Source organism: Gekko japonicus, unplaced genomic scaffold (genome assembly GCF_001447785.1).
Source record: "Gekko japonicus isolate JY-2015 unplaced genomic scaffold, Gekko_japonicus_V1.1 scaffold740, whole genome shotgun sequence".
NCBI classification, from domain to species: domain Eukaryota; kingdom Metazoa; phylum Chordata; class Lepidosauria; order Squamata; family Gekkonidae; genus Gekko; species Gekko japonicus.
In genome coordinates, this window is record NW_015172576.1 from 398,330 (window position 1) to 411,282 (window position 12,953).

General features: G+C 45.8%; 1 protein-coding gene across 1 annotated transcript in view; it reads left to right on the forward strand.

The window, feature by feature from the left end:
* The first annotated feature begins 4,183 nt into the window (after positions 1–4,183).
* Positions 4,184–12,953, forward strand: part of UGCG (UDP-glucose ceramide glucosyltransferase) — a 44,432-nt gene continuing 35,662 nt past the window's right edge. The window contains exon 1 of the mRNA XM_015421417.1: positions 4,184–4,624. Coding sequence (XP_015276903.1) covers positions 4,527–4,624 — 98 coding nt within the window. The 5' untranslated portion in view covers positions 4,184–4,526. The remainder of the gene's footprint in view (positions 4,625–12,953) is intronic.

Consider the following 12,953-nt stretch of genomic DNA (forward strand, 5'->3'; position numbering starts at 1 on the left):
AGCACAGCTGAGAATTTGCCCTGTCAAAGTAAATGACATGTGATAGTTTACTCATGCTGAGTGGCTGCGCTACCCACCTATTATTTTAGCCAGAAAACCCCCACATTCCATCTCCTAGCTGCACTCAGGGGGCTCATTACTACCACCCCCTTCCATTTACCCTGGTAAACTTTGAGCTCCACCTTTATCACCATCCTCATCTCCCATGTAAGCTGACTGACTTATCAGATGCCAGCTGGGAACTTGGAGAGTATGCAGCCTCTGATCCCTTCTCCTCCCTCTTTGCAAGTGCATATTTGCAGGTGCATACACTGGACTGCCCTTCACCACGGCACCATGGTGTGTGAGAGCCAGTTTGGTGTAGTGGTTAAGTTTATGGACTCTAATCTGGGAGAACCGGGTTTGATTCCCCACTCCTCCACTTGCACCTGCTGATGTGGCCTTGGGTCAGTCACAAGCTCTGGCACAGCTGTCCTTGGAAAAGAGCAGTTTGTGTCAGAGTTCTCTCAGCCCCACCCACCTCACAGGGTGTCTGTTGTGGGGAGGGAAAGGGAAAGGAGTATGTAAGCCGCTCTGAGACACCTTTGGGTTGTGAAGGGCGGGGTATAAATCCAACGCCTTCTTCTACGTCTTCATGTGAGATGCATACCGAAGACAGATGAGGTTAGTAACAAGGAGGGGGCGGGAAATGCACCTGATCTATCAAGCCCATTCAGCAATACAATTGATCAGCATCATTAATATGGAAAGCAAGTAGGTGAATGGGTTTGTCAGCTTTCTTGCTCCATTAAGGATCCTTGCCTTTATGAGGTGTACTGATAGAATGTAGAGTCACAGGAAGAGCTGTCCAAATCACTGCATGCCCATGAAAGGGACAACTGTGTTGGCTGAACAACCATCCGTTAAGCATTCTACAAGGCTACAAGAGCTAAATTAGAACAAGAAAGGTAGCAACTCTACAGCATAGCAGTTAAAGGCACGCCCAATAGTGCCTTGACAGAGTCTGCAGCTCCCACCTCCTTTGACTACCTGTTTGGGGTACATTGTCATTGTGATGCAAATTGGGTGAATAGTCTGTATCTTGAAATGGAGTAATATATCTCAAACTCTGAGATATGTCAAGATGTTTGGGAGATATGTCAAGGTTGTGTTGGGGTGCACCCAGACTAGAGAATCTTAAAGAGTTAACAGTGCTATCCTAAGGACATTTTCCTGGTGAAAGTCCCATGTAATAGAGAGAGAGCGGTGGCGCAGGCGGTTAAATGCCTGCTGGTAACATCTGCGAACAGCTGCTACAGCGGTTCGAAACCCACCACGGCCAGGGTAATCTCCTGGCCCTAGTCCCAGCTCCCGCCCACCCAGCGGTTCGAAAGCAAAATAACATCAAAGAGCGAGTAGATAAATGGGTACCTGCCCTAGGTGGCAGGAGGCACCCTCCTCCGTTGTGGGGTCTGATGGAGCATTGGCGGTGAGCGGCGATGGCGGAATGACGAGCGGTGGTGGCGACGAACGAAGTGGCAATCAGTGGCGGCAAGGAGGCGCAACACCAGCGGTGGATCGGACGTCAGCGGAGGCGGAGCCAGAAGACGCAAAGGACGTAAAGGCGCAGGCGCGGCGGAGCCAAAAACGGTGGACAGAGCCGGAGCCGCGCTGACGCCAGATGGGTCCGCCGAATACAGCCGACGCTGAAGACCACCGGAAGGAGAAGAAGAGGAGCCAAAACTGAAAGCCGAATAAGCCGAACCGAAGAACAGCAAGTTCCTCCACTGGGTGCCGGTAGGGCAGTCCCCACCCCTCACTATGTGTGGCCATAGATAGGGATAAAGAGTAACTGTAAGCCGCTCAGAGACCCCTTGGGGTTCGAGCGGGATACAAGTCGAAAGCATATATAAATAAATAAATATAAATCTGAGTAGGATTCTGAGTAGTCTTGTTTAGGATGGCATCGTAAGTCTTGCTGCACCCAAGGCATGCTGTTGATGCCAGTTTTGTACTGGTACAGGGGTTACAGTTCCCCAACCTGGGGTCTGGCAACCTTACCCCCCCCCCCCCCCCCACCCTCACACGCTCCAGCTGGTGGCCAGGAGAGAGCTGGCAACTCTATTAGCCCAGGTGGGTAACTGTGTTGAAGCAGCAGAACAAAGTTTGAGTACAGTTGCACTTTTAAGATCACATTCAGACAGGTCTTTAGATCCGACCCAGGCACAAATGCCTGGTGGATTTAAAGGGAATGATCAGACAGCGACATCTGGGAAAGGTGCCGCTTCCACGATCAGCCCGTTCAGCCCCGCCAGGAAACCGGAGTTTAAAGATACCGGTGAAAGTTTGGGGCTAGTGCTTGCCAACGGGCCAAGGGCGGTCTTTCCCCCCGTCTGATCGTTCCAGCGTGCAAACAGCTGCCATTTTAAAAAATACTCTTAGCAATATGCACATAAACGCATGAACGTGCGACAGCCACTGAGCTCTGCTCAAGTGTTCCAAACAATTTCATGTTCCTGAATAGCCTGTGAAATTTTTGAAAGGGGATCTAATCCTAGAGAAGGAAGATACAGTAGGACTTTTCCCACACCAAATAATCCCTCCACTGTAAAAGAACCAACGAGATCACAGGACCTGGCATAGGGATTTCGGCTCCATGTACCACTGGTGGTGCTTTAACTACTCGATTCCACGCATGCGTGGAAAACCAAGTATGTGGTGAGGCACATATGTGCATGCACAAACAGAATTTAAAAAACTGATCACAAGGCTCCTTTAGGTGGACGCCATCTAGACAATCCACCACGGAGTCTGCATTAAGACGATTCACAGGGGAGCTGTCTGGTCCTACAACACCGGATAAAAAAGATCACAATCAAATTAGAGCTGGGGCAACAGCGGGATTGCCTGCCTGTCTGAACGCGACCAATGACCAACAAAGTTTTATTCAGAGTATAAGCTTTTGTGTGCAAGCACACTTAAGCTTATATCTTCTTCAGGTATCTGAAGAAGTGTGCTTGTACACGAAAGCCTATATCTTCTTCAGGTATCTGAAGCTTATACCTTGAATAAAATTAAAGCTGCCACTGGACTCAAACTCTTATTAGCCACTGTGTGAGACAGGAAGCTTGACCTGATGGACTACCAGTTTGATCCAGCAGTTGGTATTGTGGAGTTTCTGATTCAATTGTGATTACATGAATTAATGAGATTTCTGTTACTGGGAGGTTATGGCTATCCACCTGGACCCTTTTTCAGAAAGATGGGCCAGTTCGATGTATGGTTAAGAGTGGCGGACTCTGATCTGGAGAAACAGGTTTGACTCCCCACTCCTCCAGATGCAGCCAGCTGGGTGACCTTTGGCCAGTCACAGCTCTCTGGGAGCTCTCTCAGCTCCACCTACTTCACAAGGTGTGGGGAGAGGAAAGGAAGGTGATTGTAAGCCACTCTGAGACTCCTTCAAGTAGTGAAAAGCAGGGTATAAAAACCAAGTGTTCTTCTAAATGGAATTTTGGGTATTAATGTGAGTTTGTGAGGTGTCGGTAGTGGAAAGTTTTAACATAGCTGTGGAGTTTCTATGACGAAAAATGTTGTAAAATTGTTGTGAGAGGAAATACACCTTGGAGTTAGAACAGTTCTGTGACACAAGTTAGCCAACAGATTTGGCTGGGGTTTCCCCCCCCGCTTTCTTTCTTTCTTTGTGTGCTCTCCCTCCTCGGGCACTGGTCAGCCCTTCCCGCGCTTTCCCGTACAACAGGGGCGCTGCCTCCCCACAAGGGGACCAACGCCGCGAAGGCTGACCTCCCCTTCCCTTTCCGTATTAATGACATCACCGCTCCTGCTCGCTTTCCCGCCCACAGTGACGCAATCCCTCCCTTCCCACCACCTCCCACCACCACCTCCCGGCCTTTGCGTGTGTGCCTGCGTTTGGCTCCACACGGACACAGCGGGGGGGGCCAGAAGAGGAAGGTTGTCATCAAGCGCCTGGAACAGAAGCTAAAGGGAAGGTGCCGGGAAGGGGGGGGGGGGGGGGCCTTCCCAGAAGAGGAAGGTTGTCATCAAGCGCCTGGAACAGAAGCTAAAGGGAAGGTGCCGGGAGATGGGAAAGGGAGAGGAGGGGGCGTGGCTTCAGTGGGTGACAGCCACGGGGCGGGGCGGCCACGGGGTTGTCAGCGCGAGGAGAGTCCGTTTGGCTCAGCAGTGTGTGGAGAGCGGTTGCGCGTGAGCCCGGGCGCTGCTGCAGGAATAAGTGGGAAGGTAGCGGCGGCGGCGGCGAGAGAGAGAGAGAGAGCGCGCGAGAGCAGAGAGCCCGACGGGGGAGGGGCACCTGAGTCGGCGAAGGCGAGAGAAAGGAAGAAGGGGAGGGGGGCGAGGAGGAGAAGGAAGAAGAAGAAGGCGGGCGCCTCTGTGAGGGGCTACGTGAGGGCAGCCGGCGAGTGGGCGGGGCTTCGCCTGCGCCTGGCTGTATAGTCGCCGCCGGCGCTGCCGCCGCCGCCGCAGCCGCTAGGAACCTCCCCCCTCCTCCCTTTTCCCTCGGTCCGGCGGGGATGGCTGTGCTGGATCTGGCCCTGGAGGGACTCGCCATCTTCGGGCTCATCCTCTTCTTGGTGCTGTGGCTCATGCACTTCATGTCCATCATCTACACGTAAGTGAGGCCTCTTGGCTCGGTTTCTCTCCCCCCCCCTCCTCCTCCATTCCCTTGCCTCTCGTTCTTTCCACAGCGTTGATTTGGGGATGCGAATTTTTTGGGGGTGGGGGGATACTCCTCCCTTTCTTTATTATGCTTTTCCACCCCACCCCAGTTATGCGCTTCCCACGCTTTCTTCCCCCCTTCCCTTTAATGACTTGCATAGGTGAGGAGGCACCTGCCCGGTCTACAGAACTGATGAGGCACGAAGGCTGGGCCACCGTACCCAGGTGCTGGTGTGGGCGTGCTCCCCCACCCCCGCGCTGCCTCTCCAGTCTTGAGCTCTTTCTCCCACCCCTCCCCAGATCCATCAGTTGGTGTGTTCCCCATCCCCAAACTGCAGAGGCTGTATAGCTTGTTAATTTCACTTAGTGTCAATAGCTTGGTTTTATCTCCCTCCCTCTCTGTTAGAACAGAGCTGTAATTTTTTTTTTTTAAGTGTAAACAGAAATACGGGTAAAATACGAACAGCTCTGTGCCACTGTTTACAACTTCTGAAAATTTCTGCTCATCTTTTCACAATGGCAGTGTTTTAAATACCTGTGTGCACCTATTGTACTTGAACCCACAAGGCCCGCTCTGGTGCTTTCTGTGGATCATCTGTATACTTGACTGATCCCTCCCCTGAGAGTACCTTTTGGTATCTCACTGTGCAAGTGTTCTTGAACCTGTTCCTCATGATATTCATCCTTATGCCTGTGGACATTCCTGCCTCTACAGTGTGTTTTGTCCTTCTGGAGAATTGGTGTGTGTGTGCAGGTTGTGGACCAGGTTACAACTATAGCCTGAGAGGGTCCTCTGTGTGGATCCTGAATTGGTGTGAAATCTTCCTGCACCTACCTTATATGTTTTGGGCCAGAGGACCCTCTGTAGTCACTTGGGCAGGGCATTAGGGCAAAGCTTGTAAAGGCATATTTTAAACAAGATAAGTACTTTCTCTAAAGATACATCAATACCAAAGTACAAGCTTTGCCCTAATGCCCTGCAATATAATTATGCATATGCTGTAGTTAAGTGATATCTTTGAGGTAATGGCTTGTTTGTTGGCTTAATGTTAATAGCTTGCGTTAGTGCTGAATATTTATCTTTGTTTTCCTCAATTATGACAGAGCTACGGTATTTTATGTGTTCAACTAAACTTTAGTTGAAATGAATTCATTGCTGCTCTTAAAATTACTTTCCAGCCCAATTACTTCAGTTGCTTGTGCATAAATATTAAGTCTAACCTTGAGTAGATTTAATGTGTTTGCTTTTAAGGCTCATTCAGGAACACAGGTGTACATTGTCCTATTATTCCTGTTTCAGACTATGCTAATAGCGTGGTTTGAAGTAGGATATAAAATAGTCATTTATTTATTTTTTAAAAAGCAGATTGTTTCTGTACATAGCTATGGTACTATAAAAAGACAGAGCAAATGTTTGTTGAAATATTCCTAAATAATGAAATTACGCTCCTGGGGTTGGAAAGACAATTTCATGGAAGAGTTTTCTGGGAAAATATGTCTTTCACTTTGGTACAGTGGGTGGTGTGTTTGTGGAAAGGAAGAAGTATACAGGAAACATTATTTGGAGAGGGAACTTATTTGGAGAAGGAACCTTGTCTTTCTTAATGTCCATATTTCCCATGACTGCCCTATATTGCAAAGGATACCACACAACATCTTACAAAATGAATTCAGTGCCATTCTTAAAATTACTTTAAAATTTCAGCCTCTATCCTGGAAAACAATTAGTTGCTTATACTTGCAAATATTTAGGACTGAGGTAATGACTGTTTAGCTAATAAAGCTACTAATGAATTTGGAATAGAAATGGTGCAGCAGCAGTTGCCATGTGAGCCAATTTATGAGTCTTAATAATTTGACTGACAATACTCTAACAGCTCCCCCTTCCCTCCTTAAACTCCTCAGGGATAGGTGTGCCACGCCCACTATGGTATATTGTTTAAATATTATATAGTAGAAGAATAATTTCATGCTATGTAAACATCCCATGAAACATTTCTTGCACACTGAAATCTTGGAAGTTCTTGAAACTGCAAAATAACTATAAGGTGTTATCAGGTAGACTTGCTAATCACTAAAAATGTAAGATTCGGAAGGGAAGAACTAATTCCTTCACTACTAGGATGAGATATATCCAACAGTCTGTACTACTCTGAACAAAAATCATTTTGGGTGAATTCAGTTAGCCCACAGGCGATGTCACCTTCTGCCACACCATTGTGTGAGTGTGCTGCTTCAACATCTTGCAGTACAAGTGCCTGCTTGGAAGTTTTACTGAGCACTATACCTAAAGCAACTTAATCCGTGCATGGCCATTACATGAGGACTGGTAGCTGCTATCATAATAACTGGAGCAGTTGCTCTCATTTGCGAAGACTGAAAAATAATCATGGGAATACATATGCTCTTATTGTATACCTGAGTATTGGTTCTAAATTCTTGTCACTAATATGTTCAAAAATATTTTGTTAAGGTCCTGCTAATAATTTCATTATGGCATTTATCACCTGGCTTTAAAAACAGAGCTATTCTTCTGTGTTTAAGTTCCACAAGGAAGAAACTGGTGTGCATACAGTGTTTCAGTCAGGACACAATACCTATTGCAACAGTTCTTACAGTACACTAGTTGTTGCCTTACAGAACTGGACTGTATCTCATGTGTAACTTGCATGGCTTCAGGATAATTCCTGGTCTGCACCCTAGAATTAGAAAGTAAAACTTCTTTAAAGTTTAATGGCTGTGTGCTATAAAATGGACATGATTGCTCTCGAATCCACATGAGCCACTTTAATAAAATGGGTCCATATTGTATGGGGTTTTAAAATACTCAATTAAAATACTTTTTTTGGCATATATCTTTACTTTGTGGCCCATTTAGGAATTTGGCAGTCATTCTGATCCTATAAACTATGCATAGTTGTCTCATTTATGAGTTTGATACCGCATTTTGCAAGTGGCAGCAGCTTTTTTGGAGTCCTTTTAGTTTTATAGTAACAGAAGCTGTACATGGATTCTTACTTTAATGATAAGTGTTTAGGCCTTAGTTTCCTTTAAAAAAAAGGTACTAGTAGGTGCATTCAGATGTTGTTGTTTGTGCATCTAACTCTCACTATGTAAGCTGGATACAAGAGCAAATCTGTTTGTTTGTAGCAGAGGGAGCATCTTTTCTGTCTTTGCCTCCTGTTGTAGCACAGGGAGCATCTTTTCTGTCTTTGTGACCAAGTGACTGCAAAGGGCAGCGCTACCTGACAAACTCTGATTTGTGAATTCAGACTTTTCAGCAAATAATAGTAGAAATTGTGTTTAACAAACCCAGTTTTGCTTATTGTGGCGCATGTGTTGTGATGTCAGCTTTTGTTTAGGCTGAACTAGACCACTACTTACACAGCATTTCTTCTGTGTCAGTAAGAGGAAATAAAAATGCACATTGTGTATGAATGGTAGCCTGAACGCCAGTGGCATTCCCCAGTGTGTCTCCTGGTACCCACTTGCTGCTTAAATCTTGGGGGTAGAATTTAAGGGGTCTTGAATGGAACAGAAAAAAAAAACCCACCAGGGAGTTTCAGGTTATTCCCATATGAGCTCATCCCAGACAGGTGCAGCATATGGAAGCACAGAGGAGCCAAGCCCTAGGGGTATCTGGTATCCAAGCCTGGGAAAGAAAGAGCTGGTAGCTCTGTGACTTCCCCACATGGCCTGCGTCTGGCACTTTTATTCTCAGGGGAGTTAAGGCGATCATGGCAGCAGTGGATGACTACTCCACATCCCAATGCTGGATGAGGCTCAGTTAAATGTGATGCTGGCAAGGCAGACTTGCTCTCCCATGGGACTCTGCACTCACACAGCGTCTTGTTTAAACAGAGGCACTTGAGCATCCTTTAGGTGCATTCAGTTCTGAATAATTTAGAAAGCAGTTGTTTCTAAATTATAAATTTGATAAAGGTCAGTAAACCAGTTATTAAGACACCTGTTCTATGGTGATTTTAGAATTGACCCTTAGAGGTCCTGACAGCAAGTTAATGTGTTCCTTCACCAGGGGGGGAAAACCCCTTTCAGTCATTCATTCTATACCAGATTCATTTCTATGGCTACAATATGGATATAGTGTTTGGTATATACAAATGTTTATCTGATCCACTGAGAATCCTTGAGCATACCTTGACTTTTCTTTCAAGAATAGCTTTTGCAAATCACCCTTATTGAGTGGAACACTGGTGGTACCCCTTCCAGCAAATTTTTCTGCACAAAATCAACACCTTCTCTACAGGAGAGAAGGCACAGGCCCCTGGGGGGAAAGCGGGGGGGGGGGAGAATTATTTTGAGCTAGAGGTAAACCTTTAACAACCCTTCTCTTCATGGGCACTCAAGTCTGTGGCCTGCAAAATTTGAGGGCAAAAATCACACTCAATTGGATGCAACGTAGTTTAGCTATAATGCTATCTGTCACATGGATTGCTCTTTCAATTATCTCTTGCATTCAGTGTCGTAATGTAATTGCTACTATTAGGGAAAGTAAGTGTCTGTGGAGAAGGGAAATGTAAGCGGGAAAGATCATTTAGTCTCCTGGGGTGAGTAAAAAATGACTCAGGAGAGACCATTATGTGCAGCTTCCTTTGTGAAGGCTCTCAGTAACCCACTTTCAGAAAAGGTGAAATGGCCCATCACAGATTCCTACACACAAACGCTTAGAGCCTTGTAAGACAGAGCTGTGTTCAGTTAGTGCGTTTCACTATTTCTGCTTCTCTGCAAGTGTGAGAGAAACAGCTCCATTCTCAAGGCTGCATGCTGAACTGATGTTTTCTTACTTCTGGGGCAAGTAGAATAGTCCCACACAATGTTTCCGGAACAAAGCCTTAGCTTACATAGGGCTCTGTGAAGAACAGTGTGCCAACTGGCTGGATCTGTCATATCTTTCTATCCCTGCAATGTGAACAGTAAGGCAAGGCAGCTAGCCCCACTGCATTAATCAGGCTGGCGAATGTTGCAAAGTTGGTGACTGCAATTTTGTTTTTGTTCTTCTGCTATATTCAGAGGAACAAAAAAGAACTCGGGTTGGGGTTTGCTTTCTGGCTGTTATCTGAAAGAGAATTTGAAAGCTTCTCTTCAGTCTCCAGAGCAGTGCTATTCACTAACTGCAGCTGTCTTTCCCTCCTAGTTCCCCTTGGCTTGGTTCAAAAGGTAGACAGCTCTTTAAATCTAATGCAAAAAAAAATATTCTAAGCCAGCTGTTACGGTGTAGATGAGGGGGGAGTAGGGTTCTGGCTCTCTTTAGGAGTGGAGAGAAGAGAGCAGGGGAGGGGAGTTGGTTGCCCAATCCATGATCCACTCATCTGTGGATCATGGATTGGGCAACCAACTCCCCTCATTTATTTCAGGGCTGCGATGATGTTACCTTTTACAGATTGGAAGCTGGTCTCTCTTGTCACAGCATCCCATTATTTGCTGTTCAGAGAGCTATCCACTGTGATCCCTTTATCAGTATTAGAAAACACGCTATCTAGCAATTTATTGGAGAGAGATGTTTCCAGTGAGCTGGACTCTGCTATGTCTTTGGCTTGGATACTTGCCTGTGCTGGTACTTTTTATGTGGGTAGTACAGTTTGGTTTTTGTCTTTTTCTGTTCTGTCTGAGAGGATGCTTCTCACTTGCCTTGGAAGCTCCTAGCTGGAGTCGCCATAAGTCAGCGGTGACTTGATGGCGCTTTACATGCATGCACGCATCTGAGAGGATAATCTTGAATGGTTTTTTTTAAAAAAAACTCTTTCAAATATTTGAATCACCTTTCTGTCCTGCAAAACTGAGTCTTCTTCAAAGTGACAAATGTATTCTCCAGTCCTTTAAAGAGCTGTTGGTAAAAGATCTGCTGAAACTGAACCCACCTTAATATTAAGAGAGTCTTCTTTCCACTTTGTTGTTGCCCTGTTTGCACAGTTTAGAATCACCTGTGCATTAGATCTATTTTACATCATTTTGGTCTGTGTTTTCCAAGCTTTGATATGAGACTGTCAGTGCAGCTAGGTTTTTAAAAGCCTTGCCGGAGTTCATGTACATCTCCCAGGTTGTTTTTTATTCAAAGCCAATCGAATCCTTTAGTTAAAATACCTTGTTCTTCATAGAATAACATTGGCTGCTTTCTCACTGATTTAATTTTTGTATACCTTGGAAAGTATATATATTTGCAGCACATGAACATTTAGAGTCTGGGTTTGTCCTACTGACCCCTCCTTCTTAAGGGGCACAATATTGGCTTTTCCCTGAGAGCCTTTTGACATACGACCTTTGACCTATGGTTGTGACTCAAATGAATTCACAGTTTCCTGATCTCTAACAATTCCTTATCATTTTATGATCAGTTGCTGAGATCGCATTGCCGTTTTCTAAAAGTTAAACAAAGTTTACAGAAAAGAGCTTAACCTCCTAATGCTTCTAACTGTAAAGTCTTTGCTGTTCTTAGTGTACATGAAGCTGCCTTATACTAAGTCAGACCACTGATCTATCTAGGTCAATATTGTCTGCTTTGAGTAGCAGTGGAACTCCAAGGTCTTGGGCAGAGGTCTTTCACATCACCTACTACCTGATCCCTTTAACAGGAGATGCCAGAGAACGTCTGCTTGCAAAGTAGATGCTCTATCACTGAGCCAAGTATGTTAATCTGCTAGTTTTCTGCTATTTTTTTCTCTAGAGCCAGCCTTTTTATTAATACTACTTTGATGTATTTTCTGCAGAAATCTGCTTGGTCTAGAAAAAAAAATGTTTTAAACATACCTACTGTAATTACGAGCAATTCATGAGAATATCAATAGGAAGTTTCTTTTTTGGACAACAGTAGCAGCAGTTGTATAGCATCTAGGCTTTGGTCATTCCATATGTTTAAACTAAAAGCTAGTGATATTACACTTTAAGGCAGTGTTTCCCGGCCTTTTTGGTATGATAACCCACAAGTCTGAATTTACATGGTAGGTTGAACCACTTAAAAATAGTGTGTAAAAAAGTAAAGGTTCCCTTACTCGAAAGCCAGTCGAATCTGACTCTGGGGTTGTGGTGCTCATCTCCGTTTCAAAGCCAAAAAGCCAGTGCTGTCCAAAGACATTTCCGTGGTCATGTGGCCGGCATGACTAAACACCAAGGTGCACGGAACGCTGTTACCTTCCCATGGAAGTGGTACCTATTTATCTACTTGCAATTTCTTGCTTTCGAACTGCTAGGTTGGCAGGAGCTGGAACTAGAGACGGGAGCTCACTCCGTCGTGCGGCACACTCGGATCTCAAACTGCTGAACTACCGACCTTCCACAGCCTGCAGTTCAGTGTCTTAACCACTTGAGCCACCGCAGCTTCCATTAAAAAAACCGTGTGTACAAGCCAGTAAAACTGCAAAAGCCTGGGACTCACTTTCACAGGCTTTGTGACCCACTACTGGGTCAGACCCACGTGTTGAGAAATACATCTTGAAGGGACTGGATTCAACGCAGACTGTCAGTGTCCTACTTGCACCCTTTCCAGTGCTTCTTGAAATAAGGGAGAGCTCAGACCTGAGTCAATGAGTAATAGGAGGAACATTGCCTTAAGCTTAAGACTTTCTTTTCCCTCATGTCCTTACTGTGGAATCTGGCTTAAAGGGAGACTGAAATGTACTTCCTGGTCTTTTTGTCCTCTGAAGTAGTGCAAAATGGAGATAGGAAGTTTATCATCTGGATTTATTAGTAGACAGCTTTAGAGAGAACCTCCATCTATCATTTAGTGTGACACTAATAAAAGTAGCAGGGATGCCAACAGATTCAGGTGAGTAACCATGTTGGTCTGAAGCAGCAGAACAAAGTCCAGTGGCATCTTTAAGACCAACCAAGTTTTATTCTGGGTATAAGGTTTTGTGGGCACACACTCTTCTTCAGGTACACTGAAACAGAAGTCACAAACTATTACATATAGGTAGCAGGTGAGGAGGATATTGCCAGGAAGAGCCAATTAGAGTCAAGACAAGGGGTGGACCCGCGATACTCGCGGGAGAGGGGGAGCTCCACACCTGTGAGGAAGAGGAGGAAGCAGCAGGAGGAGGTAAGTTTCCCCCCTATCCCGCTGGTTCCCCCGTCTCCTCCACCCCCCCTCCACCCCCTGGCTCCATCTCCCCCCCTGCCCCAGAGCACGGCCCCCCCACTCCAAAGGCCAGGTCTACCCACCCCTTCCCACTACAGTGGTAGACCTGGCCTCTGGAGAACAGGTCTACCCACCCCTTCCCACTACATTGGTAGACCTGGCCTCTGGAGAACAGGTCTACCCACCCCTT